This window comes from Ambystoma mexicanum, chromosome 2p (genome assembly GCF_040938575.1).
Source record: "Ambystoma mexicanum isolate Mex_15411 chromosome 2p, UKY_AmexF1_1, whole genome shotgun sequence".
Classification (NCBI taxonomy): Eukaryota; Metazoa; Chordata; class Amphibia; order Caudata; family Ambystomatidae; genus Ambystoma; species Ambystoma mexicanum.
The window spans coordinates 333,387,467-333,412,943 of NC_090923.1; the positions used below are offsets into that span (position 1 = coordinate 333,387,467).

The 25,477-nt window shown below is 44.8% G+C and overlaps 1 protein-coding gene across 1 annotated transcript in view; it reads left to right on the top strand.

Moving 5' to 3' along the window:
- The window catches only part of CCDC66 (coiled-coil domain containing 66), a 561,787-nt gene that overhangs the window by 95,074 nt on the left and 441,236 nt on the right, over window positions 1-25,477 (top strand). Inside the window, exon 3 of the mRNA XM_069643663.1 lies at window positions 4,644-4,669. Coding sequence (XP_069499764.1) covers window positions 4,644-4,669 — 26 coding nt within the window. The remainder of the gene's footprint in view (window positions 1-4,643; window positions 4,670-25,477) is intronic.

Sequence of the window (25,477 nt, forward strand, 5' to 3'; positions counted from 1 at the left end):
GTAAACAAATTTAGGATGTTCACTAGAGGCGCTGAAATGGGATCCAAACTGTGTTCTGTACACCATTTCGCCCAACTGTTCCAAGCTGTGTTATAGCTCCTGACGGTGGAATCTCGGATACAATCTGCAGCGAGTTCCGAAATTCCTGGCAAGTTCCATCTCCTCCTGAAACCCTGCAGGCAATCGGCTGCAGGGAGCCCGCTTCTATCAGCGGGTGGGTCCTGCCGGACGGGTCGAGTAGAAGGTCCGGGGCGTTCGGAACTATCCTCGGAAAATCCGTAGAAAGTTCCATCGCTACTGGAAACCAAGCCTGCGTCCTCCAACAGGGTAATAGTATCACCACCTCCGCTTTGTGTCTGCAGACTTTCGCCAGTGCTCTCGCGATCATTGCAAATGGCGGGAAGGCATAGTGCACTGCTCCGTGCCACGGGTGCAGGAAGGCATCTGTACCCACTGCTCCCGGGTCTATCCTCCAACTGAAGTACTTCTGCGTCTGCGCATTCAGCTGGGACGCAAATAGATCTATGTCTAAGGGTCCCCAAGTTTGCTGGATGCGCTGGAATATCAGAAGATGCAGTTTCCAGTCGCTGGAGTCTACAAGATATCGAGAATTCCAGTCTGCTATGCAGTTCTGGCTCCCTGGGAGGTATTCTGCGGTCACTGTAACGTTGTTCTGGAGACAAAAATGCCAGAAGTCCTTTGCGAGTTCCACTAACATTCTGGATTTTGTTCCACCTAACTTGTTGATGTAGCGGACCGCTGAGATGTTGTCCATCTTGAGCAGAACACAACATCTTACTCTGTCCTTCGTGAAGGCCTGAGCCTGCTAGAAGCTCGAGGCAGTTTATATGGAGACGTAACTCCTCGTTGGACCATCTCCCTCCTGTCTGAATGTGTTCGCATCTCGCCCCCCTCCAACCCCCAACCTGACCTGCTTGCGTCTGATTTATGACCAGTTCGGGACATCCCCAAAGATCGCTCGACCGTTCCAGGCCTTCATGTTCTCTAGCCACCAATGCAGCTCTGACATGGCTTCTTGATCTAAGTCGACTTGCTGATGGTACTGCAAGCCTCCTTGAAGATGTTTGATCTTCAGTCTCTGCAAAGCCCGGTAGTGCAAGGGACCGGGGAAAATAGCTTGAATGGAAGTTGCTAACAGGCCCACTATCCTGGGAGCTCTAGAATTGCTCTCACCGTGAAGCCTAAAAACTCTAACCTCTGCACCGGAGCTAAATGGGACTTTTCCAAATTCACCAAAAATCCCAGAGATGATAGGAGCTTGAATATCCACTGAACTTCTCTCGTGAGATTCTTTGTTGGATCCCATTACTAGAATATCGTCCAGATAGATAATCATCCGAATGCCTCTTTCCCTGATAGCTGCAGTCACCGGCTTCATTACCTTTGTGAAGGCCCATGGTGCTGAGGCCAGCCCGAATGGCAGGCACGTAAACCACCAGATCTCCCCTTTCCAGCGGAACTGCAGATATTTCCGAAAGGCTGTTGCTATCGGAATCGCTAGGTACGCGTCTTTGAGGTCTAGTCGCGCTAACCAATCTCCTGCGCGCAATAGGTCTCGGAGGAGGTGTATACCCTCCATCTTGAAATGGTTGTACTCCAACCAGCCGTTCAACTGTTTTAGGTTTATGACTGGGCGAATCTTTTCCCCCCCTGTGCACAAGAAACATGTTGCTGATTTAAACTTGTCCCTCTGTGACCTCCCGCTCTATCGCATTCTTCTCCATTAATTTGCTCAATTCGCTGTGCAATAGTACCTTTTCGTCTTGCGACATGTAAATGGGGGCTAGTACTGCGTTCTGCTTTGGCACGCCTATGAAATCTAGGGGAAGACCCTCTATCGCCCTTAAAACCCAAGCATCGCTTGATAAAGCTTGCCACGTCTTCAGAAAATGGAGGGTTCTGCCTCCGATAGGAATCCTTGGTGTACTCGCCGCCTGCTGTACTGGGCTGACGGAATGAACCTCTTCCTCTGCGGCCCCTTGCGTGTCTTCCTCTGGCTGGGAAAAAGGAGTCTTGTTGACGGCCTTCCCAATACTGCGCGCGTGGACCTTGAGGTCGTCTCTGATAGTTATAGCAACCGGACGAGCGACCTCTGAAGCGTCCGGTCCCCGCAAAAACACGTCCAGGGAAAATCTTTTTTCTAGAATTCTGGGCTTTCAAGCGCTGTATATGTACCAACAAATTGGGCCATCTCTTTCGCGAAGGCTTCTCCGAAAAGAAGGCCCTTGGCGCCCTCCCCGGCCTCACATGTGGCTAGGTCACCAAGTTTCTTGTCAATTTTAAGGAGGACACCCCTCCTTCTCTCCGAAGAGAGGGCGCAGTTGACGTTACCCAGTAGGCAAATCGCCCTTTGTGCCCAGTTCGCCAGTGCTTGATTATCAACTGGAACACCAGTGTCCTTTGACTTTTCGACCAAGTCCATTATTTTGGCTAATGGACCTGCTAGGTCCAGAAGCTTGTCCTGGCATCCCTTCCAGACGCGATCGACTCCTTTTCGGATGTCATTTGCAGACTCGGTTACAAAGGTGACCATCTTCGGGTCCAATTCTGGAGTGTCCGTTAGCTTGCTCGGCAGCTCGGGTCTTGGACATTCAGCGCGCATGCGGGATCTAACCTCCCTGTTCAGTGGTTTCCGGATGTGCTGCGCCATGTACAGTGCCACTCTGGGGGAGGGCATCCATTCGGAAGACCTCGGATGCCTGATGGTCTCCGGATCAAACATATCCAGAATGTTGTCTTCCTCATCGGGAGCTTCTTGTGGGAAGTGTTGAATGGGCTGAAGAATTTCTTCTTCTCCCTCTTCGCCGCCTTCATCGTCGGGGGCGTATCTCTCTTCATACTCCCCTGAATTATTCACCCCTAGGGCAGGGGGTCTGTTGTGGCTGTCCGCCAATTTAGCTAGAAAGGCTTCTTTCAGTCTGGTGACAGGGTCGCTCTGGCCTTGGGGAACGGTGTTACCCCTCTCTATTGTGCCCGCAGGGGTCAAAGAGTCTGCGCTCTTACTGGCCTTCTTACACCCCTGATTTTCAACCCTCTTCTGGGGGTGTCCAGCTGATGTCTCGCCCCAGGGCTGTCTGCCCGTCTTTTTCTTGCTGTGAGCTGCTCTTTCTGCTCGACCATGTATGCTTCCAGCAACTGTAACCTCTGTGCTAGAGGCTGCACCCCCTGAGAGACCGCCTGCGACAGCGAATCGCCCAGCACCCTCTTGAAACTGAGAGATAAGTCTGAATCTTGCCAGGTGGGCTCCTCCTCCCACTCTTGTTCACTCCATTCTGGAGAAGTGGACTGAGAATCCACAGGGTGCGACGAATGAGCCATGAAAACTGTGTCAGCAGAGCTGACTTTCTGGGAATCAGCTTAAAGGAGGCTCCAGCAGAGATCAATCCACTGTGTGCTTTCTAGCTCCTGTGACTGCACATTCTCCTTTTTTATTTTTATTTATTTATTTATTTTGTGCCCTGTATCACTGACAGGTCGTCGCTTCTCTCATATATCTAAAATGATTTAAAATTTTTTTTTTCCTCAACCCGTGCATGCCGGGAATACTCTGCGGCGCTGCTGGGTCTCAGCGCTCAGCGAATTCGGAGGCGCGAGACGTCCCTGCGCCTGCGCGTAGGGACGGCGCCACCGCGAGAGAGGGCTCCTGAGGGAAACGGCGCGAACGGGAACGCTACCTTGAGGAGAACGGGGCGGCTGCCTAAAGCGAGCGGCTTTGCCCGCGGCTCCGCCCTACCTCAACTCCGTGTACGGCGGACAAACGCCTACGCGTGCGCACGCACTGGCAACAGCGCTGCATCGGAAATGTATCGCGCAGAAAACAAACTTAAAAAGGATATCTATTCCTGTCTATACACCCTGTGGGCGCTTCTACATTCTAATAATATACACACATATAAAACAGTACTCGTCTGTCGTATGGCAGCCAAAAGAAAGAGGAAAGTACCTAGGGGTGAGAGAGTTTATACCCCGAGCTGGACACTGATTGGTGCAAGGACAGAGGTCAGGACTACAGAAGGCCTCAGGGGGATGGGAGTTGTAGTTCTGGAACTCATTTTAAGTTGTTCAAGGAAATGAATCTTGTAACTTTATTTGATTCTTTTGTTTTTCGGATGGAATATCGAAAAAAAAAAGTTAAAGTTAAGTTGAAGTGCTGGTATGGCAGAATTAAAAGAAAGAAAAGCATAATGCGAGCCTCCTGTCTTGTCATAGAATGTATTTATCTTATTGCAAGTATATTTGATTTTTCATAAACTGAACGGGTAAGTAAAACAGTTTTTTTTTTTTTTTTTTTTTTTTTTACCAATAGATGGGCACACAAACAAATTTGACCATGGTGTATTTTTTAATGCTTTGTCTACCCATACATGAGAACATGAAATAAATGGAGGTAGACGTGGTATCATTATCAGGTCTTTGACCAGATGGGCATCAGGGGTGACCTGGTTGAGAGTCAAATAGCAGTGTGATTTAAGAGTGTCCAAAGTTGGCTTGTGTGGAAATTTCTTTAATGTTCAAAATATTATTAGTACAATTATCTGTTTTGTCCCTTCTACTTCTACTGATGTGCGTGTTCAGGCAAATGCACTCTAGATTAATAATGGTTTTTATTTTCTCCTTTTCAGCCAAAGGCTCAAGGATCGGGAAGCAGGTACATGGGGCATTGTTTTTAAGCGTAAAATTGTTACCTTTTAAATCTTTTATTTTACTACTGCTTAGCTTTCTGGTTGGAGCTGATACAAATGTACTAAGAATTTAATGTTTTTTTCCTTGGGTCTATTATCTTGTATTTATATCTTTAACAAATCCTTGGTGCTTCTTTATGTCTCATAACTAAATGTAAAATCATTCTAGTGGGACATGGACACAGGCTAAAACAAGGGCCAGTCGGAGGTAGGGGCAGAACCGAGGATGTTGGATATGGGATGGTACTTGGATTGAACAAAAAGGGTTTACAGCTATTTTTCATGTGGGACATGATTAAAGCCATCTTTAAATCACTAGGAATTATTTGCTATTGGATCAATGAGGTGGTGAGCTGATTATTTTTATTTAAGCTGGAATTTTCTATGTGAGTGGTTTATTGATGTCTGGTGGGCAGTAGTCCGCTAGTGTGCGTGTACCTATTAGGTTTGCAAAATCGGAGCCGGTGGTGGGTGTGAAAGTGTTCAAGTTTGGTGCCTAAGCTATATGCTGCTTCTGTAAGTAAGTAAGTCGTCCCAGTTGTCTTGGGTAGCCGAGATGAAGCATCTAAGGTATTGTTCTAAAGACTGGTTCAGCCTCTCTGTCTGATCGTTAGATTGTGGATGATATCCAGAGGTCAGATCTCATTGTATTCCTAAGGATTGGCATAAATTCTTCCAGAATGTCGATATATATTGTGGTCCCCTATCGGAAATGATGTTTTTGGGGAGTCCATGCAATCGGAATATTGTCTGTAAGAAACAGGAGGCCATCAGAGCTGCTGTTGGGAGTTTTTCCATGGGAATAAAGTGTGCCATTTTGGTCATTGAATCCACAGTCACCATTATAGTGGTATTATTGTTCGAAGGTGGTAGGTCTACAATAAAATCTGTAGAAATCTTTTCCCAAGGTTGGTCGGGTAGAGCGGGTTGGACCAGTTTTCCTACCGGGAGCCTCCTTGGTGTCTTTTCTTGCAGACAGATGACACATGAAGAAACGTACTCTTTAACGTCTGCAGATAAGGTGGGCCCCCAAAAATGACGGCTGATCGGTTCTTGAGTGTTGGCTATTCCTCTGTGACCTGCTACTTTGTGATCGTGGCACATGTGCAGTACTTGCTGTCTTAGGGTTTCTGTAGGCACAAACAGACTAGTGCGATAGTAATATAGGCCTTGTTCTTCCTGAAGCTGGTAGTCTTGGATCTCACTATCCTTTGTTTTTCCATTGATTGCAGACATCTTGGAGAAATGACGAAACTACAAAAACAAAAGTAGTTTGCGGAAATATCTTCTCCTTTACTGTACCGTCTTCTGTTTGTAGACTACGAGACAAGGCATCAGCCATTTGGTTACAGGTGCCTGGAATGTGGGTGATCTGAAAGTCAAAAGAGGAGAAGAAATAGGCCCATCAGGCTTGACGGCTGTTTTGGCACTCAAAATTCGGAAGGACTTAAAGGTTCCTGTGGTCGGTTCTGATGGTTACGGGATGTCTTGCTCCTACCAGAAGATGTCTCCATTCTTGGCATGCCTTCTTAATGGCGAGCAATTCCTTTTCCAGAACCGTGTAGTTTTGTTCTGAGGAAGTCAAGGTTTTCGACATATATGCAATGGGGTGCTCCTTGCCGCTAAGAGAAGTCTGTTTCAACACCACTCCTATAGCCGAATGAGAAGCATCAGTCTCTAGAAGGAATGGTTTGGTTTGGTCTGGCAATCTAAGGATGGGAGCGGATGAAAAGGCAGACTTAAGTTCGTCGAAAGCTTGTTGTGTTTCCGTAGACCACACGTATTTCCTTCCTTTCTGTAGAAGTGTAGTCAATGGCTTGATGACTTTGGAGAAGTTGGATATAAATTTCCTGTAGAAATTCGCGAAGCCAACAAACCTTTGGATTTCTTTGACTCCTTGGGGAGTCTTCCAATGCAAAATGGCCTGTACCTTGTGGGGGTCCATGGAAGCCCCTTCTTTGGAAAGAATAAAGCCCAAATAAGGAATCTTTTCTTGATGAAAAGAGCATTTCTCTAATTTGGCGAAAAGGTGATTGTCTTGTAGGCGATGTAGCACCTCTGAAACATGAGAAATGTGTTCCTGTAGATTGGTAGAAAAGATCAATATATCGTCAAGATATACGATCAGTGAATGAAGTAATGAATCCGAAAACAAGTGGTCAACGAATCTTTGGAAAACTGATGGAGCATTGGCCAGGCCGAAAGGCATAACGTGATATTAGTAATGCCCAAAAGGGGTGCGGAATGCCGTCTTCCATTCGTCTCTGCTTTTGATCCGAATTAAATAAGCGCCCCTCAGATCCAGTTTGGTGAAAATGGAGGCACCCCTTACCGCTTCTAAAATATCTTGAATCAGAGGCAAGGGAAATCGATCCTTGTAGGTGACCCTATTTAATCCCCTATAATCGATGCACGGTCTCAGTTCCTTGCAGTCTCTTTTCGGTATGAAAAACAAGGACGCTCCAGCGGGACTTTTTGATTCAGTGATAAGTCCGTTGCGTAGGTTTGTCTGCAGATATATTCCTTCAGGGCTTCCTTTTCGGGATTAGAAAGGGTGTACATCCTTCCAAATGGGATCTGAGCGTCCGGTAGGAGATCTATACTGCAATCTTCTCTCCTGTGAGGAGGCAGTTCCTTGAATTCCTTGTTGGAGAATACTTTACGGTACTTGTGGTAGCATTCAGGTAACAATTTCAGATTTGGCACCACTGCATGAGAGTTCTGAGATTACAGGTGCATTGGAGGTGTGCATACCTGTTGCACCGTTATGTAGACATGTGGAGATACAGTATTCCGATCCCAGAAACATTGTTCCAGCCTTCCAATTAATATAGGGATAGTGTTTAGCCAGCCAAGGTATTCCCAGGATTACCGGGTAGTGAGCTGCCTTAATGAGATCAAAGATCACCAACTCTTCATGGGAAGATATCCTCAGTGTGAGGACGAAAGTATTGGCTGGTATGGGTCCAGAGGATAAAGATTCTCCGTCTACTCCCTCGACTGGGACAGGTAATTCTTTAGCCATATGAGGTTTCTTGTTCTTGTAAGCCCAATCGGTATCCATAAAAAGACCCGCTGCCCCGCAATCCACAAGAGCTGGAACGTTTTCGAGGGAAACGTCATTGAATCAGAGTTACCGGTAGAACCACCATATGAGGTGAATTAGCCACTCCGTTGAGGGAACTCGGAGTTCCGTGCCCGTTCATGGTTCCCTTTATGAACGGGTGGAGGCGTTTCCCGAACGGCGGGGAGGGACTAGATTACAGTCCTACAAAACATGCTTGTCCGAACCACAACCACAGTACATACAGAGACCCAGAGAGCGTCTTCTGTTTCTCTCTTCGGAGGTAAGAGGACCTCGGGTGATTCCTATTTGCATAGGTTCTTCCTCATGGGTTCGTGAGGTTTTGGCAAATTCGCTTCTTACAGCTGGAGGAGGTCCTTTGGCTTTTCCCTTCTTCCTTTCTAAGTTCCTTTCTTGGATTCGATAATCCATCTGTAGAACGAGTGTAATCATCTCTGCAAGGTTATGCGGGCGAGGTACCCGAGACAGTTCGTCTTTCAAGTCTTCGTTTACGTTTCTCCTAAAGATAGTAATGAGGGCGTCCTCTGCCCAGGCCGTTTCATGTGCCAGTTGCTTGAACTGTGTGATGTACGCCAGAATTTCCATTGTTCCTTGTGTCAGGTCTGAGGTTTTCTTGTGCAGTGACAACTAATTCTCTGCGTCCAAACATGGCCTGTAGGCTATTGGAGAACCCGGCTAGAGAGTCTAAGAGTTGATTATTAGTGGTCAGGGGGTGTAGCCCAAGCCAGAGCACTCCCTGATAGGTTGGATATCATGAAGCTGACCTTGGATCGGTCATTAGGAAAAAAGGCTGGTTTCAATGTAAATTGTACCGTACAAGAGTCGATGAATTCTTTTAGCTTTTTGGGATTGCCGTCATATTTCCCCATAGGGAGGGGTACTGGAGGCAGTTCAATTCTTGAATGTACCACTTGGCGAAGCATGGTGTTTTCATTGCGCAGGATTTGCATTTCGGTATTGAGATTTTGTACAGCTGCTACGAGTTGCTGTATCTGTTGCTCCATGGTTTCTTTTGGGCGTTGCTATCTCTTACAATCTTTCAACACCACACCTTTTCTTATGCCAGGAATGGTACTCGCGAATCTTCGGGTTTTATCGGAAGGTCTGTAAAGGAGAGAGGCGTCCCCCCGGGAGTCCAGAGACCGTGAGTAGTACCCCCTGGGGAAGAAAACCCAGAATAAGACAGGTTCCGATTGTGTAGAATGGAAGTCCACAGGATCAATGAAGAAGTAGACAGTAGTTAGCTTGCTGTTCAGTTAGGAGACTGGATGCGGAATACGATTAATCCAAGGTAAGTTGCTGAGGAGGCACTGAACCATGCCAGGAGAAGTGAACTGACACTCGAGAGACGAGCCGCCAGAGGTAGAAGAGGAGAAAGATTCAAAGTGACAGAAGGAGGAGAGGAGCCGTGGGTAAGTGAGGCCGACGGTGGAAGGAGGAAAGGAGCAGAGAGAGGCTTGCAAGACAGAAGCCGAGCGGAGGATAGAAGCAGCGAGCACAGTAGTGGCAGACGCCGGAGCGGAGTCAAAGATGCCGAAAGGGGCTAGGGTGGCAGACGCCGAGCAGAAAAAAAGGCTAGGAGAAGCTAGCAGGGCAAGCCGCGAACCGCCAGGGTTGGCAGACGCCGAGCTGAGGAAAAGCGCTGCGAGCAGCTAGCGCGGCAAAAGCCGAGCGGAGAAAAGAGCCGAGAGGGCAGAGGCGGCAGATGCCGAGCTGAGGGAAGGGAAAGGAAATTCGAGCGAAAGGACTGCAGGAGAGCATAGAACCAAAGTTCAGTGGTCCAAGGACCGGGAGCAATGCATACACGGGAGCGAGTAGCAGCGCAGAGAGTCATAGTGATTCAGAGTATAAGTAGGAGTGATCACGCTGATATTTGAGTGCGAGAACTAGACCTGCACTGCTAGAAAGTGGAAACGTGATCCAACAGGCGCCATCTTGGATTCCACTGAGTGCGCCGAGGATGGTGAATCTTCCAGTGTTTCCAAAGACTTCAAGGGGTTTTCCTAACAGGTAGTTGTACCCTCGATCCTGAGTGATCACAACATTCTCGAACTTGAAAGTGAGGTCTGGGACAGAAATGTATATACGCCGGATCAACATCTTCCGGATCATTACTTTGAACTGGGTGCAGGAGGCAACAGACTGCGAATTAAGAGGAAAGACATGGGTGCATTATTGGTCTCTCTAATGAGCTTAAAATCTGGTGATCATGAATCAAGTACTAACATCATCGAATATACAAAAGTACTTATTGACTTCCGTACAAAGGAGTCAGGAAATGGAAGTCTCACTAGCCACAGGCACGTTTAAGACGACCAAATAAAAGCTCAAAAAAAGATTGTTGGAAGGGCAAGGAGGCGCTTTAAAAAATCAAAATCACCAGGTGACTTGGCGCTTTTCAAGAAATTCAGAAATAGTTACGAAAACTGGCTCACCCAACACAAACATTCTATACTCCACCAAGACAGTGAGAAGATGTTAAATCTAGTTACAACCAAAAACACCTCTGGCATCTGGAAATTAATCAATGACACCTGTACCCCTGCAGAATCGAAAACCGTAAATCCAGTTTCAAAGTCAGCTTGGGAGGAACATTTCCAGAAACTATACTCTGAGAGGAGAGACTGTGCTGTACAAAAAACCCTCACATCGACTGAACCCTGGGACCTAAAATTTGAGTAACAGGACATACTCGATCTCATTAGCAACTCCAATTCTTCTAGGGCGGCAGGGCCCGACGGGCTCACCACTGACATTCTTAAGAGAGACCCGGAGAAATGGGCACCATTTATGACAAACTTATTTAATGTCATAAAGAGAGAAAAGAGGATCCCTCATTCTTGGATTATGTCAATAATCGTGCCCATTTTCAAGAGGGGCGATAGGTCGGATCCAGGAAATTATAGACCTATCGCCCTCTTGGACGTGGTGGGTAAGGTATTTGCTGCAATAGTCTTGAGACACCTGAATGAATGGAGTTGGTTGACCCATCATCAAGATCCTTGGCAGTCAGGATTTCGTAAAGGCATCGGAACGACCTTGAATGTTTTAATTATTAACACACTAAAATGTATGGTCAAGGAAAAAAAATATAACTCCATCTGCACTGCGTCCATTGACCTTGAACAAGCATTCGATTCAGTTGACCGTAGACTATTGTGGAACAAACCGAGAAAATGGGGATGCCCAAATGACCTGAGAGAGCCCTTGGAGGCATTGCACAGTGGAACAACTCTCAGAATCAAACTGGAGAGAAACGGAACTCTTTCGAATAACATTGTCTCACAAAATGGACTGAAACAGGGGTGTCGTTTGGCTTCAGCAGTATTCTGCCTATTTATTTCTGATATCCAGAAGTTTTCGATGCTATTAGAAGTTTCCCACCGAAGATTGCGGGGACTTCGTTGGGCAGGTTGCTGTTTGCGGATGATCTTCTACTGTTAGAACAGACAGCGATAGGTCTTCAGCGACAGCTAAAAGCATTGGAATCTTACACTCAGGACAATGATCTAAGAATGAATCCCAAAAAATCGAAAATCCTGGTACTAGGTACCAATAAAAACGTCAAGAAATTCAGGTGGTCCTTGTCTGGGGAAGCTGTTCCTGTGGTCTCGTCCATGATTTACCTTGGGATCTCACTAAACAACAGCATCAATGACGGTCTGGCCTGGAGAGGCTAAGAAGCAAGTCAAGAACTTTGCATCGCAAGCACTCTTGATCAATCAACGTTACTGTTAATTTTCATGTCGACCGCTCATCAATTTTTAAAAATCAAAAGTATCACCTATCTTGACCTACGCTGCTGAGGAAGACTTTTTCCTGGCCCCCGAGGTTTGGCGTTTACTGGAAGGCTTATTTTGGAAAAGAGTTTTGAGGCTTCCACCATCTCTACCCATTGAATGTGTGAGGAAAGAACTGGGGTTAACCTCCCGCTATACTGCTATGGTTTGGAAACCTGACTCTATGCAGCAAATGCCTTGTTCCTCCGGAAAGAAGTGGTTTTTTGACTATTAACGAAGCGCTGTCCACAAAACGGGTTCCAGTTCTAAATACATGGCAGAAAACTTGCAAGTGCATTTTGGACAATGTTGCCCAATCAGAAAACCTGTTAGTGGCTAACCCGTCCAAGGTGAAGAAAAAACTTCTCGACTGGGATCGGATCTCGACCCAGGACAAGCTTAATTCATTCAAGTCCCTGTCCTTGGTCCGGGAGGACTACTACTGTAGATGCACAGTGCTTCCCTACTTAGACACATTTCCTTCTCCCAAAGAAAGGCAACGATTCCTGAGATTCCGCTTTAACCTCTACCCCACAAGATAAGTCATGGGAAGAAGGACCAAAAATAGGGAAGATGGACTTTGTCATGCCGTTGTTGTGGTCAGGGGATCGAAACGTTATACCACCCGACAATGAGTTGTACTTCATTAACATTTCTCAGAGAAAAATGGTTGGCAAAACACTTTGAGAATTTAAATTTAAACCTCCTCAAGAGAGGTGGTCTATCTTAAGATGGGGAGGGAAAATATCTCTGACTTTAGCACTGTTGAACTTTGTGAGAGAAATCTTTTTAATGTTGGAAACTTGGTTCCTTTACGGCCTATGAACTCAATTCTGTACATTGAGGCCCAGCGCCTTCGTTCTTAAATACTGCTCTGTTTGTACATTGGCGGTTTTTATTTTTATTTTTTCTCCTCTCTAGAGTTGATTCATTTTTTGTTTTTCTTTTCTTTACTATTGATTCATTAAATGGTTAATAAGAACATTTACAGATGTAGCAGTCTCAGAATTCAAACCAATATGTAGAAAAAAGAAGAAAAACATGGGGACAATAAAAGACAAAGATGGAGAAAACAAAAGAAAATGTGATTAGTACATGTCCTGTTGGATATATAGCAAAGTGGTTGAGTGTCAATGAATCACATCAAACGATACATCAGTCGCTTCCGTTAAACAATGTACCTTAGGTTCTCTTTTGTTCTTGTGTGTGTATCTATAAAAATGACAGAAATAATCTTACTAACAATGATGCAGGAAAAGTAGCTAATGCCCACCCATCGGGCCAACTCTATATACTGTAAGCAGGGACTGCCACTTACCAATCAGAGCTTCACCTGCTGTTAAAACCGCTTGAGTACTTGAAATCACTGGAAAATTAAGAGTATGCACATGTTCTTCTAGTACTGAGAAACTAATGTGTCGCTTAACACAAAATAAATGAGTGACATAAAAATAGTGAAGATGTACCTCTGAGGCTTCGCAATTGCGGAAATGTGATCTGTCTTCCAACATTAATGAAGCCATAAGGGTGCACAATACAGCCGATTGATGTTCAATCAAGCGCAGTTATAGAGTGCCATGTAAAAGCACATATAAATGGGGAGAAACAAGACATTATAGTCAAGAAGCGAACAGCATTTTATTGCTTTGTATGTAATGTAGCGGCCGTGGGCATGGTTTAGGGACTGTTTGCGAAGAGGCTTACCCTCTCGGCTTGTATATGCCTTGTCAGGGAGTCGCAGCCGCGTCTAGCTGGTCTCCATATATTAACATTGTGGCACCTAGCGCTTTGCGTGGCGCAGGCGGAGCGATGCTTAGGTCTCCGCCATCTTGGTTGGGTGCCTGCTATGTAAAGGACCCATTGTTACCCATGTTGTTTACTCATTCTGACATAATAGATTCAAAGTACAAAGGTAAAAATAAAAGGACCACCATGTGAATGTTGGCAAAATTGGCAAATACGTAATTACATTGATAGATGCGTAGTGCTCTGCAATAGGGAAAAGTTAGTGTCGTCACAAAGTGTATCAACAATCAGGTGCTTGCATGAATATGGAAGTGAACCTGAAAGCTACTAATCGTCTCTTCCAATGTGGGCTGCAATCTATGCGGAGTCAACTGTTAGTGTTTCTCCTTGCGTGACAGCATAAAGGCTACCGAATAGATAACAGTAATAAATGCCTGTATGTTTTGGCTCTGAACTTCAGCTTCCCTAGTAGTAATTTAACCTGAGTTATAATGAATGTATATAACACCCCCCCAGAACCCCTTTCTGGTCCCTGGGGAAAAAGTATACTCTGAACATAACGAAAATGTATCTGAGATACTAGGTAATGGACTTACTGCTGGGCCGATTGACCATATTGTTATTGGTGGAGACTTTAATGCCAGATGCAGATGTCAGGACGAATGTTTAGTGACGGATTGTTAGTAGTGCTTGTATTATGGAGCAGAAAGTAGTAAACGAGAAAGGCATACAATGGTGCGATCTCTGGTTTAATTGGGGCTGTGTAATGAACGGGTGTGTCTGGGGCGATTGTCCAGGTTGAAAAACTTGGAAAGTTGCCCCAAGACAGATACGCTTGATTATTTTTTTTGCAAGTATCCCTTCCATTGTATCTGTTATTATCACCGACCTAGTATTCAGTGACTATGCTGCCTTCATTTTAAGGATAGAAGATCTTGTGAGGCAAATGGGGATTTAGAGGTAAATCCAAGTGGTAAAAAGATCCAATGGACGTAGAAGAACAGACACGGCTGGAAGGTACATATCAGTAAATAAAGAGCAATCTTTGATTCAACTGCAGGCTATGGCTGCGGATGAAATTGAGCCATGGTTGAAAAACCTGACAATGGATGTTTACTTGCAATAGGGTTATTATGTACACTGGTCAGACTGTAATTATAAACATTACTATGATGGTGAAATCAGGAACGCAAAACGAGAAATGAGAAGGACTGCGAGGAGGATCCAGGGTAGAACTCTGGGTTATCAGAGTAAATATAAAGAAGTGAGGGCCATCAAAAATAAGTACCGAAGGCATAAATCCCACAAAAATGCACAAATGCAATAATCAGCCACGTTAGGTAAAGCTACTAGAAGAATGTGGCAAATCTTACGTGGCACAAAAAAAGCCAAAGCAACACAGGTCATGAATACCATTGGGGCCAAAGAATGGGTAAATCACATCGGAAGTACCTTTTTGTTTCCTTATGCTTCTCATAAGGGATGTCCCAAAAAGAATAGCATTGATAACAACTTGGATAGCGATACAATCTTCAATCAGATCCTGAAACTTAAAGACTCAAGAGCGCCGGGACCAAATGGCCTTGCTAATGTGGTCTTAAAAAAGCACCCAGAATCTTGAGCAGAGATACTGTTTGTGCTATTTTCCAAAGTTTGTGCAGAGGGTAAAATACCTGTCTCTTGGAAAAAATGTCCCTGCTTGTCCCCATTTACAAGAAAGGTAATCGAAGTGACCCGTCACATTTTACATTTTTTGCAATGCTGGATGTCACAGGAAAAATCTTTGCATTTTTGCTTCTTGGAGAATTCACAAATTGGGTGAACTCCAATAAAGTATTATACAAGTTTCAAATGGGTTTTAGACCTGGTTCGGGGACATCTCATGTCTTCGCCTCATGGACTCCCTGATATCAGAAACTAAGATTAAGGGCAATCCATACTGATATGCTGCTATGGTGGACTTTAAAGCTGCCTTTGACACGGTGGATAGGGATAAGATATGGACAAGAATGTGTGGACTCAGTTGTCCTGACAAACCTCTTTGTGCTGTGCAAGGATTTTATGTGCAAAACAGGGAAATTGTTCCCAACAGATCCATTCATGAATCTAATAATTGTTAGGGCAATGTAACTATACAGTAAATGAAGCGGCAAGCATGTCTGTGCTTATTCAAAACCATAGATGTCGCATACATTAAATCATTGGTATAATTTAGTAATTTATTATTTTTGAACAAATGAATCAACAGTTCATTAGTCTTGAATCACTCATGCAAATCACTGACAAAACAAATGAAAAAGTGACTAGAACATATACAAAGTTCTTCTTGCTTTAAAAAAAAATATAGAACAGAGGATATTAAGTGTACATAAGAACAGTAGCCATACACATGGGGTACTTTTACTGCTACTGTCCATGCGATCCCCTACAAAGAAAAAAAGCACCCCCTGTTCTTGTCAAATTTAGAGAATAGAAAGGATACAGGAGGATCCAAATAATTGAGGCCAAAGTTCAAATTATTAGTAGCCAGTAAACACATCCCAGGTCAAGGATTCTTTGAAAACACCACGCTGTAGGGTAGATTGGATAGCAGGGGCACCATTGTACCTCTCATAATCACAAATGGGGGAGTAAAACAGGGCAGCGTCCTGGCACCCTTGATGTTCAATATATATCTCAGACCTTCTGGCAGAACTTGCACTGGAGCATAATTGTCCGCTTAACCTGCATAGAGAAAGTGTTATGCATATCCTATGCAGATGACCTGGTGCATTGTGACCGCACCTTCTCAGGTATTAAGAGGTCATTAACGGGATTACAGAGGTATGCGAAGATAAACGCTGTGGAAATTAAACATGAAAAAACAAAGGTGATGCACTTCTCCTACAGAGAAATGACCATACCCAAGGTGATCATATTGGGAAATGTAATTGAAAAGGTGATAATTACGGGGCCTCTCAGAGTTACCTGACATTGTGCCCGGCTCCTGCATTGTGGCGGTTTATTTTGGTTTTAAGAATAAACACATTTCCAGTGTTGTCGAATTTAGGACCGGAACTCGGAATGAGGCAAGTTGACAGAATGTGCTGTATATTTAAGGTGAAGGGGACCAAGGAAACTGTCCGACACGTATTACTTGAATGTCGTGAATTGGAACCTTTTTGTATATGAATATGTTGGACGGTTTTAAAGGAATAAAGAGTGAGGCCTTTTGGTGCTATTGTTTAAACGCTGAAAATAAATCAACGCACATAACATTTTACAGTGTATGGAAGGAGGAAAAAGAACAAATGAATTGGTAAACAAAATGGCATGGTACTTGATACTGGGTGAAACGCCATGATGGCAATGTATTCATTGTTTGTATTTAGGAAAAAGAATTATGAAAGAAGGTATGGATTATATATATATGTATAGGAATTATGTGAAAAGTTTTAATGAACTAATCCTATTAAATAAATAAAAATCATTGGGCCTGAGGTTCTGCTTTGCATCCACCAGTCACTGGGCCTCTGGTCATCAACCTGGGCCTGGAACTCTTCTGATGGGGTTCCCAGGACTTTCCAAACTGCGAGTTTCCACCTCTTCAGCTGAGCTTTAATACCATTGTGGTAGGCCAGAAGAAGGAGACAGACCAAGTGGTGGCATTCTTCAACTTATGTAAATGTCTCACTATCCCTATTCTATGGATTTCCCTACCTAACATAGCTAACTATGGGGTCTGGCGTGAAGTACAAAAAAATATGTCTGTCCTCTATCCAAAGCTAAGATACACTGACCCTATCACCAAGATAAAATAACAAAAAGGCGTGACTTTCATCTTGAATCCTAGGAAGGACCCCCTGGACTGCGCCTCCTACCGCCCAATATCTTTGCTAAATCTTGATACTAACGTTTTTGCCAAAGTGCCGGATCAGTCTGGTTTCATCCCGGGGCTGTCTACTGCGCTCAATATACATAGGTTATTTGCTATACTAGCTCAAATCGACCCTGAAGCGCAGGCAGTGGCGGCACTGCTTGATCTGGAGAAGGCATTTGATTTGGTGGAATCAGGCTATTTGTCTGAGGTGCTGCGGTATGTGGGTGTCCCGGAGTATTTCTTGATGGCGGTGCGTCTTCTATACGCTTGGGCAAATGCTTGTATTGGGTTGTGCGTTAAGCGGTCTAGGGCATTCGACTTGGGTTGAGGAACCAGGCAGAGGTGCCCACTATCGCACCTACTTCTCTCTAAAGCAATTGAACCGCTTGCGGCTCGGCTGCGGTGGTTCCATATCACAAGGGGCTTGACGATGGGCCGTACCAGAGAACTCGTGTCCCTGTACACAGATGATGCAATATTATATTTGAAGGGCCCGCCCAGTAAGTTACAGCTGCTGGCTCAGGAGGTTTTAGAGTTTTATTGAATCTCGGGGCTTGGAGTACACTGGTCCAAGTCGATAATGATTCAGCTAGTAAGCCTGCTGATATTGATGGTTATTGATGGGACCCGACCTCAGTGATGCATTTGGATCTGTGGGTCAGCCAGCCAGACCGCCAGCTCCCTACTCGAGGATAATCATTTGCAGTACCTTCAAATCTTAAGGTTGAAGGTGGAGGCATGGTGTAGGCTTCCCCTGACGTTACTGAGCCGGGTTGCGATCGCTAAAATGGTAGTAGTCCCTAAATAGCTCTACTTTTCTTAACGGTCCTGGGTGACCAGTGGCAAGCTTCTTTGCTGCCGTTAAAGCTTTATTGGTGCGACTGGCATCGTTTCCGAAGGCCGCCCCACCCCCTCGATTAGCTGGGAAACGTTGGTTATCCCCTGAGAACACAGTGGCATTGGCATACCGGATATGGATCTGTTTTCTTTTTTTCTGGCAGCACAGATGCATTTTGTTTCGTACTGGATTCCTGGGGCCACTTTTTATAGGTATAGAAAAATGCTCGGCGCACCCGCTTGCCCTGCAGGCGACATTGTTGTCAAGGCAAGCGTTTGATACCTGTAAATTCGATCCGGTGCTGTGCACATTACATGCATGGAAAGGAATCCTAAAGCGATTTGCGGTTGGATATCCATTTTGACCCAGGCCTCCAACTTTGGCATGTGAGGTGCTTTCCCTGACATGTGACAAAACTTTGGTTCGGGAATGGCAGGATATGGGGATAGCCTCTTTGGCTGATGTTTATCTGGAAGGCAGTTTTGTATCCTTGGATCAGTTTAAGATGGGGGATGGGTTCGTCGTAGACTACAGTACTTTCGGATGCAAACTGTGTTTAAAGACTGGTTCCCAGTATTTCCAAATATGCCTTCTGTGACAACGCTATTGCAATACCTGCTGAATTCATCCTGTGCGAAACAGAGTGTCCACTGTATATGCGTTAATCCAACGTAATTCCCCTCGAATGCCTAGAAAGTGTAAATTGCGTTGGGGGGGGGGGGGGGGTGGGAAGGACGCTGGGGTTGCGTTCTCTGAAAAACAATGGACTATGCTCTGTGCACGTACACACAGTGGGGCGTTCAATACAAGGTTTCAGTTGATTAAACTCAAGACCCTGCATCGGGTATACGCTCCCCCGCCTGTCTGCACCTGTGCAATCCTGCTAAAACAGATGGATGTCCTAGATGCAATGCAGAATCAGCTGGCTTTATACATATGTCATGGCCGTGCCCACATTTGCTGGTGATTATAGGAAGGGCTGGTGGCAACGCTTTAAAGCTTTCTTGGGTGTAAAGTACCATGCAAGCTGCTAAGTTGAATGCTTGGCTGGCTCCCGGGTGCGCAGAAACACTGTTGGAAGCTATTGACAACTAGTACGATAGTGGCAAGATGCAGCTCCCGATGAAATGGACCAGCCCGATTTTCCCCAGTTATGAAAGCTGGCAGACGGACTTGATTTGGTTGAGTGATATGGACAAGGAGTTCGGCTCTCCATCTGGACAGCGGAATAGGCCTAAAAACATGTCTCTAGTAACGTACTTGTTGACACGGTGCCCTGAGTCGTCAGCAGTGGCAACGACGTCTGTGTTAGGCTGAGGGACAAGATAAAGGATTTTTCTTTTTTATTATGGCCCGATGTGCTCTTGGACCATGAATGCGCATGATTTTGCTGCATTGATTTGTATACTGTCATTGCCCCTATCAATGGATATTGTTACATTGTTGTTGGGAACGAGACGTGAATCTATCTAAAGTTTTAAAAAACATGAATCCCAATTGTCGACCTGGCCTTTTTAAAATTGCTTTTAAAGAATTCGGTATTAAGTGCCACTTTTTGTTCAAATGCTACATACAGAATCTAAAATGAGACCTCATTCCATCGTTGGATGGGAATGTCGGTTTCCTAGGACAACTGATGCTTTCTCAAGCTAAACCCACACACATTGCCCTTCAAAGTAACACATCATGGTGGACAGGAACTGGTATGATTGCAGCCATGGCACAAACCCCACTTTTGAGCATAGAGTACTGTGTAATTTCATGATGACCTTGAAATCCGTAGAGATGTTATGATCGGCAGGAATGTTAGTGATACAAAATTGATGAATTTCCTAACATAAATGTTGGTGCGGGAGTCCTTTTGCCAATTGCGATTGTGTGCTTTGTTTATATATAAAGTTATTTGTTGTATAACAATTTAGAATACAATCCAGTTACTGCACACGCTTGCTGCCGGTCTCATTCCTCATCCCCGAAAAACTGAGGGAGCTTAAGCAATTTGAGCCTGCGATTGCAATTGGCTACATCTGCTGATATCCTAGCATTACGAACATAGATCAGGCTCTATGTGCATTTATGTTATTTTAAAAGGTGTATATAAAGCACACAATCGCTGTGGAGAAAGTCTCACTCAACAGAAATATGCATTTTAGTTTTTACAAGTGCCAACTGATGGGCAGTTTAACTCTCTCAAGTAAAGTGTCGAATGCGTTACACATTAGAATCCCGTTCCTAGATGACAACCTCTCCTTCAGAAAAGCACTCAAACCTTGGTCATTTACAGGGGTAGCCAAAGACTAGAAGAACAGGTAATTATAAAGAAACCGCTCAAACTAAATTTATCAATTAGTTGCAAGAAACCTGATCGATGAGAAAACCGAAGTAGAAAGACCTGCTTTAAATCTGCAATCAACACTGAACAGAAACTTTGCACATTGAACACAACAACGCACTGGTCTCTTTAATGATGGTACCATGAGACAATAACTCCCAGTAATCCGGAAACCCACGACAATTCAACTAGCCATCATGAGAGGGATCCTACCTGTGAACACGCCATATAGACAATTACCCTCTTCCTCATTTCTGCAAGCACTGCACTAACCCAGCAGTCGGTCGCCAAAGCCACTCCACCAAACAGTCCCCTCCACTTAAGATAGGGGAACAATAATACCGTTGTCTCAAGAGATTACACCCACCTTTAACAAAGGCAATAGGCCAGTGACACTATGTTCTCGCTCATCCCTCACTAGGCTCCCTCCAAGTTATCCTACATGGTAACAAATTGAGGCACGTTGTTTACACTACATTGACCACAGGCTAGTAATTTGTGTGATGTTGGCAACCCATGCTGTGTTATTTGTAAATTTAATCTGTGAATACGCTCAAACTGTCAACGTCCTACCTTAATCAACATTCCTCAACACACAATCCTCCGGCCTCACACAAATAGAGCACTTGCTGCACTCCTCAACTCTTAATGATCCCACCTCTCCCTTAACAACAATGAGATGCCCAACAGACTGGAAACATCCTGTCGCATACATTAACTTCATAATACTTACTATACCTGTCCATTTACCAGACCCGCTTTTGCCAGCTCGCCATTCACCCGCACTAAACTGCATGTGGGTGACTGGTTCTGACTTGCTGAACACCAACCCCCGCTAAACCCTTAAGCTTGGCGCATACCAGCCTCATGCACCCAGCCTTCCTCAAACCCTCGAAACCCTATGTCTTCAAAGTAACAGATCTAGCTATCATGACTGGATCAAGCCTAAAGGAACCCTGGGCCTGTTCCCTTCTGGTCACGGAAGAGGCAGAGCTTCATCATCCGGTTTTGCACAGTCCAAAATATGCTGCAGCAAATCTAAATTCATCCATCGGTCTATTGTCTCCCTCCTATGCCGTAGGATCAGATCCCTGAAATTGTGTCCAATTTAATGTCAAATGGGAGTTTTAGAGGGTGACGCTACCAGTCGTACACACAAACCTTGAAAACATTTTGGTCAGCCAATCTGTGCTGGTCTCCACACACCAACTCTTGCTGGCAAATCTAAAAGATGTAGATTCCAGAGAATAACCCCATACAGCCACTCTCTTTCAGGCACGCCCACAAATTCCTAAATGGCCATTCCGAGGATCTAGGTTTGAATGTAGCTTCCTATCGATTGACGCTGCGAGTGGCTGCTCTGTAACGATAGCTCCCCACAAAGCTGCTTTCTCTTTCATTCCTTCCCCTTGTCCATTTTGGGGGGAAGGTGGAGTTGTGCCCATGTCCTTGTACCCTCTCTGCTCTCCCGCCACAGTCCCCCACTCCCTCCAGTTACCTCACTGGCCTACTCTCCATTCATGATTCGTCTCCAGCCTACTGGGCTACTGTAGAATGACAAAACCCTAGCTATTCCCATAGCCTCACTTTTTTTGCTGGCAGGACAATACATCAAGAAGCAATGCAAATGGCAAATCCATACTGTAGCAAGAACCTGTAACAAAGCACAACCTAACCTAGTCTCATATTCATACTAGGAGCCTCCATGTTTCACTTCACTTGACCATATATTCAACTAGTTCCCATAGTGACGAGACCTCCCATTTGGCAAGTTTATCGGACACGGTTTGAAACCTACAGATGCTCAAACATCTAAGCTCTGACATGCTATTGATTTTCCATTAATTTAGATGCTGTGTATGGCCCAGAAGCAGGTTTGTCTGTTACTGGCAATTTTTGAGAGGGCATTGTTTAAATTGAACTAGTTCTGATCACAACTCAGTGTTTTAAGTTCTTTTGGGTCATATGTCAATATATGTACCTTACTCCTTCCAATTGGAAGCATTTATATAGTGGTTGGTTACAAGTCAACTTTCCTTGTAATAACCGAGGATAGTTTTGTTTTTTCCAATTGTGAATTCTACTGTAAGCATATGTGGTATGTCGATCCTTGAGAACAGACAAACGGATTGGCCATACTACTAATTGCCTAGGTTTACGACTCCTGATAATGCAATGTTGAGATAAGATAAATATACAATTAAAGTAGTTTATACGCCAAAGAATTAGTTTGTTCTTTTAAAATGGCATTCCCCGTGCCAAGGAGCATGTCATACCTGCGTACCAAGGAGCATGTCATACCTGTGCATTTAGCACATTGATGTGCAAACGTACTCCTTGCCAGTCGGAAAGTGCTTACCCCTTCAGATTACTTTTTAATGCTGGCTGACCGATATTCCCATGAGACGACACTAATGGGCTACAAATGTTTGCATAACATCCCTTTGATTGTCTTGTTTGTTAATTCTGGCGCCTTGTTTGGAAAAAGTAAGTGGGCTTTGTGGGACCTAATGAGCTGATGCCTCCCTTTCATACTTGTATTCCATCTGGAGAATAACAGAGTAGTTGATGAGCTGGGGCTGTTTCGCAGCCTTGCATCAAACCACGCTAATTTTGCAGGAAGGACGTTGCAACTTTTGAGAGAACCGTCTCTGGAAAGTGACCGGGCCTAATTCATTGAAGCGTTTTATAATGTCAAAACATCATTGGAAAACGCTCTGTGAATAAGACCCTCAGTCTTTTTACTCTAAAATGGAGGTGAAGGGTATGTCCTTCATTAGCTCGTTTGGTCAGCGCATTCTTTGGCAAAGGAAAGATCGCAGGCATTTGAAAATGACTATACCAATGCAGTAGCAACATTTAAATGGCTTTACTAGTGTTGGGGAGATTTTTCTTAGAACTTGACACTACAAATAGGTCCTATCTAACCACTTGATTTACAGAATATTTCCTTAAGAATTCCTGACCCTCTATGTGGTAGAATAGCCGGAGCAGGCAAGGCAACACTCCAATTTATATAAGCTGGTTTAAAAGGTGTGCAATGCATACTTTTGATTACACAATGAGTGAAGGGGCACACAATAGATGTTAAAAAATACAAATGTAATTAAAACAAATAAAAGCAAAAAGTTGTGCATAAGAAGTAACCCTAAAACATTTACAGGGAATCATTTATTGGGGATATGGTAAACACATAGGAAGTGGCCTTACAGGACATAGCATGTTCACACAAGTCCATAAGGTGGAGGTGAGTAAGGGGGCCTACAACAGGAGACCACAGCAGACAAAATTCCTGGTTTGTTCCCCTGAAGGGTCTGCAGATTCGAGCCTTTGGAGTAGCAGTAGTGATGGTTGTGGTTATCGGCCAGAGGGGCAAGCTCAGGAAATGAAGAACTGGATGCTGTAGGAACAGACTGGTAAGCCCAGCTGAGATCTGCAAGACCCCCTGAAAATGTGCAGACAAAGGAACAGGGACTCAGCGACTTGAGAGCGAAATTCAGCAATAGTGACCCCAATCAGGCGTTGCAAATCTCATTTCAACAAAAGCGTTGCTGGACATGCCACTGGAGGTCTCCACAATGGGAGATTGGTAACATGGTCCATGGTCCCTCTACACAGATGCAATGTAGAGCAAAGTGTCCAGGAGAGGCAACAGCTAAGCCTATATCCAATGGTTAAGCACAGAAGCAAGTCCTTGGACATGACCCATTAATATGTCTTCAAAGTAACAGATCTAGCTATTATGACTGGATCAAGCAGGAAGGAACCCTGGACATGTTCCCTTCTGGTCATGAGAGAGGCAGAACTTCATCCGTTTTTGCGCAGTCCAAAATATGCTGCAGCAAATCTACATTCATCCATAGGTCTATTGTCTCCCTTCAATGCTGTAGGATCAGATCCCTGAAATTATGTCCAATTTAATGTCAAATGGGAGTTTTAGAGGGTGACGCTACCAATCGTACACACAAACCTTGAAAACGTTTTGGCCAGACAATCTTTGCTAGTCTCCACACACCAACTCTTGCTGGCAAATCTAAAAGATGTAGATTCCAGAGGAACCCCATACAGTCACTCCCTTTCAGGCACGCCCACAAATTCCTACATGGCCATTCTTGAGGATCTAGGTTTGAATGTAGCTTCCTATCGATTGACACTGCGAGTGGCTGCTCTGTGAGGATAGCTCCCCACAAAGCTGCTCTTTCTCTTTCACTGGTGTTGTGCCCATGTCCTCGTATCCTCTCTGCTCTCCCTCCACATTCCCACACTCCCTCCAGTTACCTCACTGGCCTACTCTCCATTCACGATTCCAGTCTCCAGCCTACCGGGCTCCTGAAGCACGACATACGGTGTGTCTGCCTATGCGAAATAATTTTATGTGTCATGATTCAGCCTGGCGGTTTAGAGACCACAATTGTATTGCCAGTCTCCACCCAATCACACTCCTATGGCAACACAGTACAGGTCGCAGGATTTCACAACAGTAGAGACTGTGTTGAGAGCCGTCAGTAATAAATGGGTTCCCGTTTTTTCAAACCCTCTATTACTTGTGCAGCCACAAGCTTGGTGTACTACCACCAACCAGAATCAGTACAACTGTCTGGCATGAGGGGCCGGGTACTGACTCGGGTAGACTAAGGGCCACCTTGGAGATTGCACCATTTTTGGGAGTTTTAATATTCCCAAATGCCCACCGACATGTAAGGGGCACGTGCCCAGTGTGACCTGGATAGAACTCATTGTGGACAGATGATCGGAGCATCACAAAAAAACGAGCAAAAACTGAGTCTTACAAAAGTGTACAAACAAGGACTTTCTTCCTTACAATGAGCAAAGCAGTGAACTGCTTGAACCATGCTCTTGTTGTGTTAGCATTGTGATTTTTCTACGGTAGCCAGGAGATTTGTTGAAGTTGGCACAGAAACCTGGGAATCGGCAATGTGGTCATACCTTCCCTATCGGGCAAATGGTAATAACAAATACAGCTAAATCCCAGGTTTCATTTACTGCAACTCCTGACAGGCCCATCCTCCCCAGTAATTATTAGGGAAGGCTACTTTGTGCAATTTTCAAGGTGGGTGATGGCGAATACCTTCCAACTTTAATAACCAAATGGAAACCATGTTCACAATAAAGAA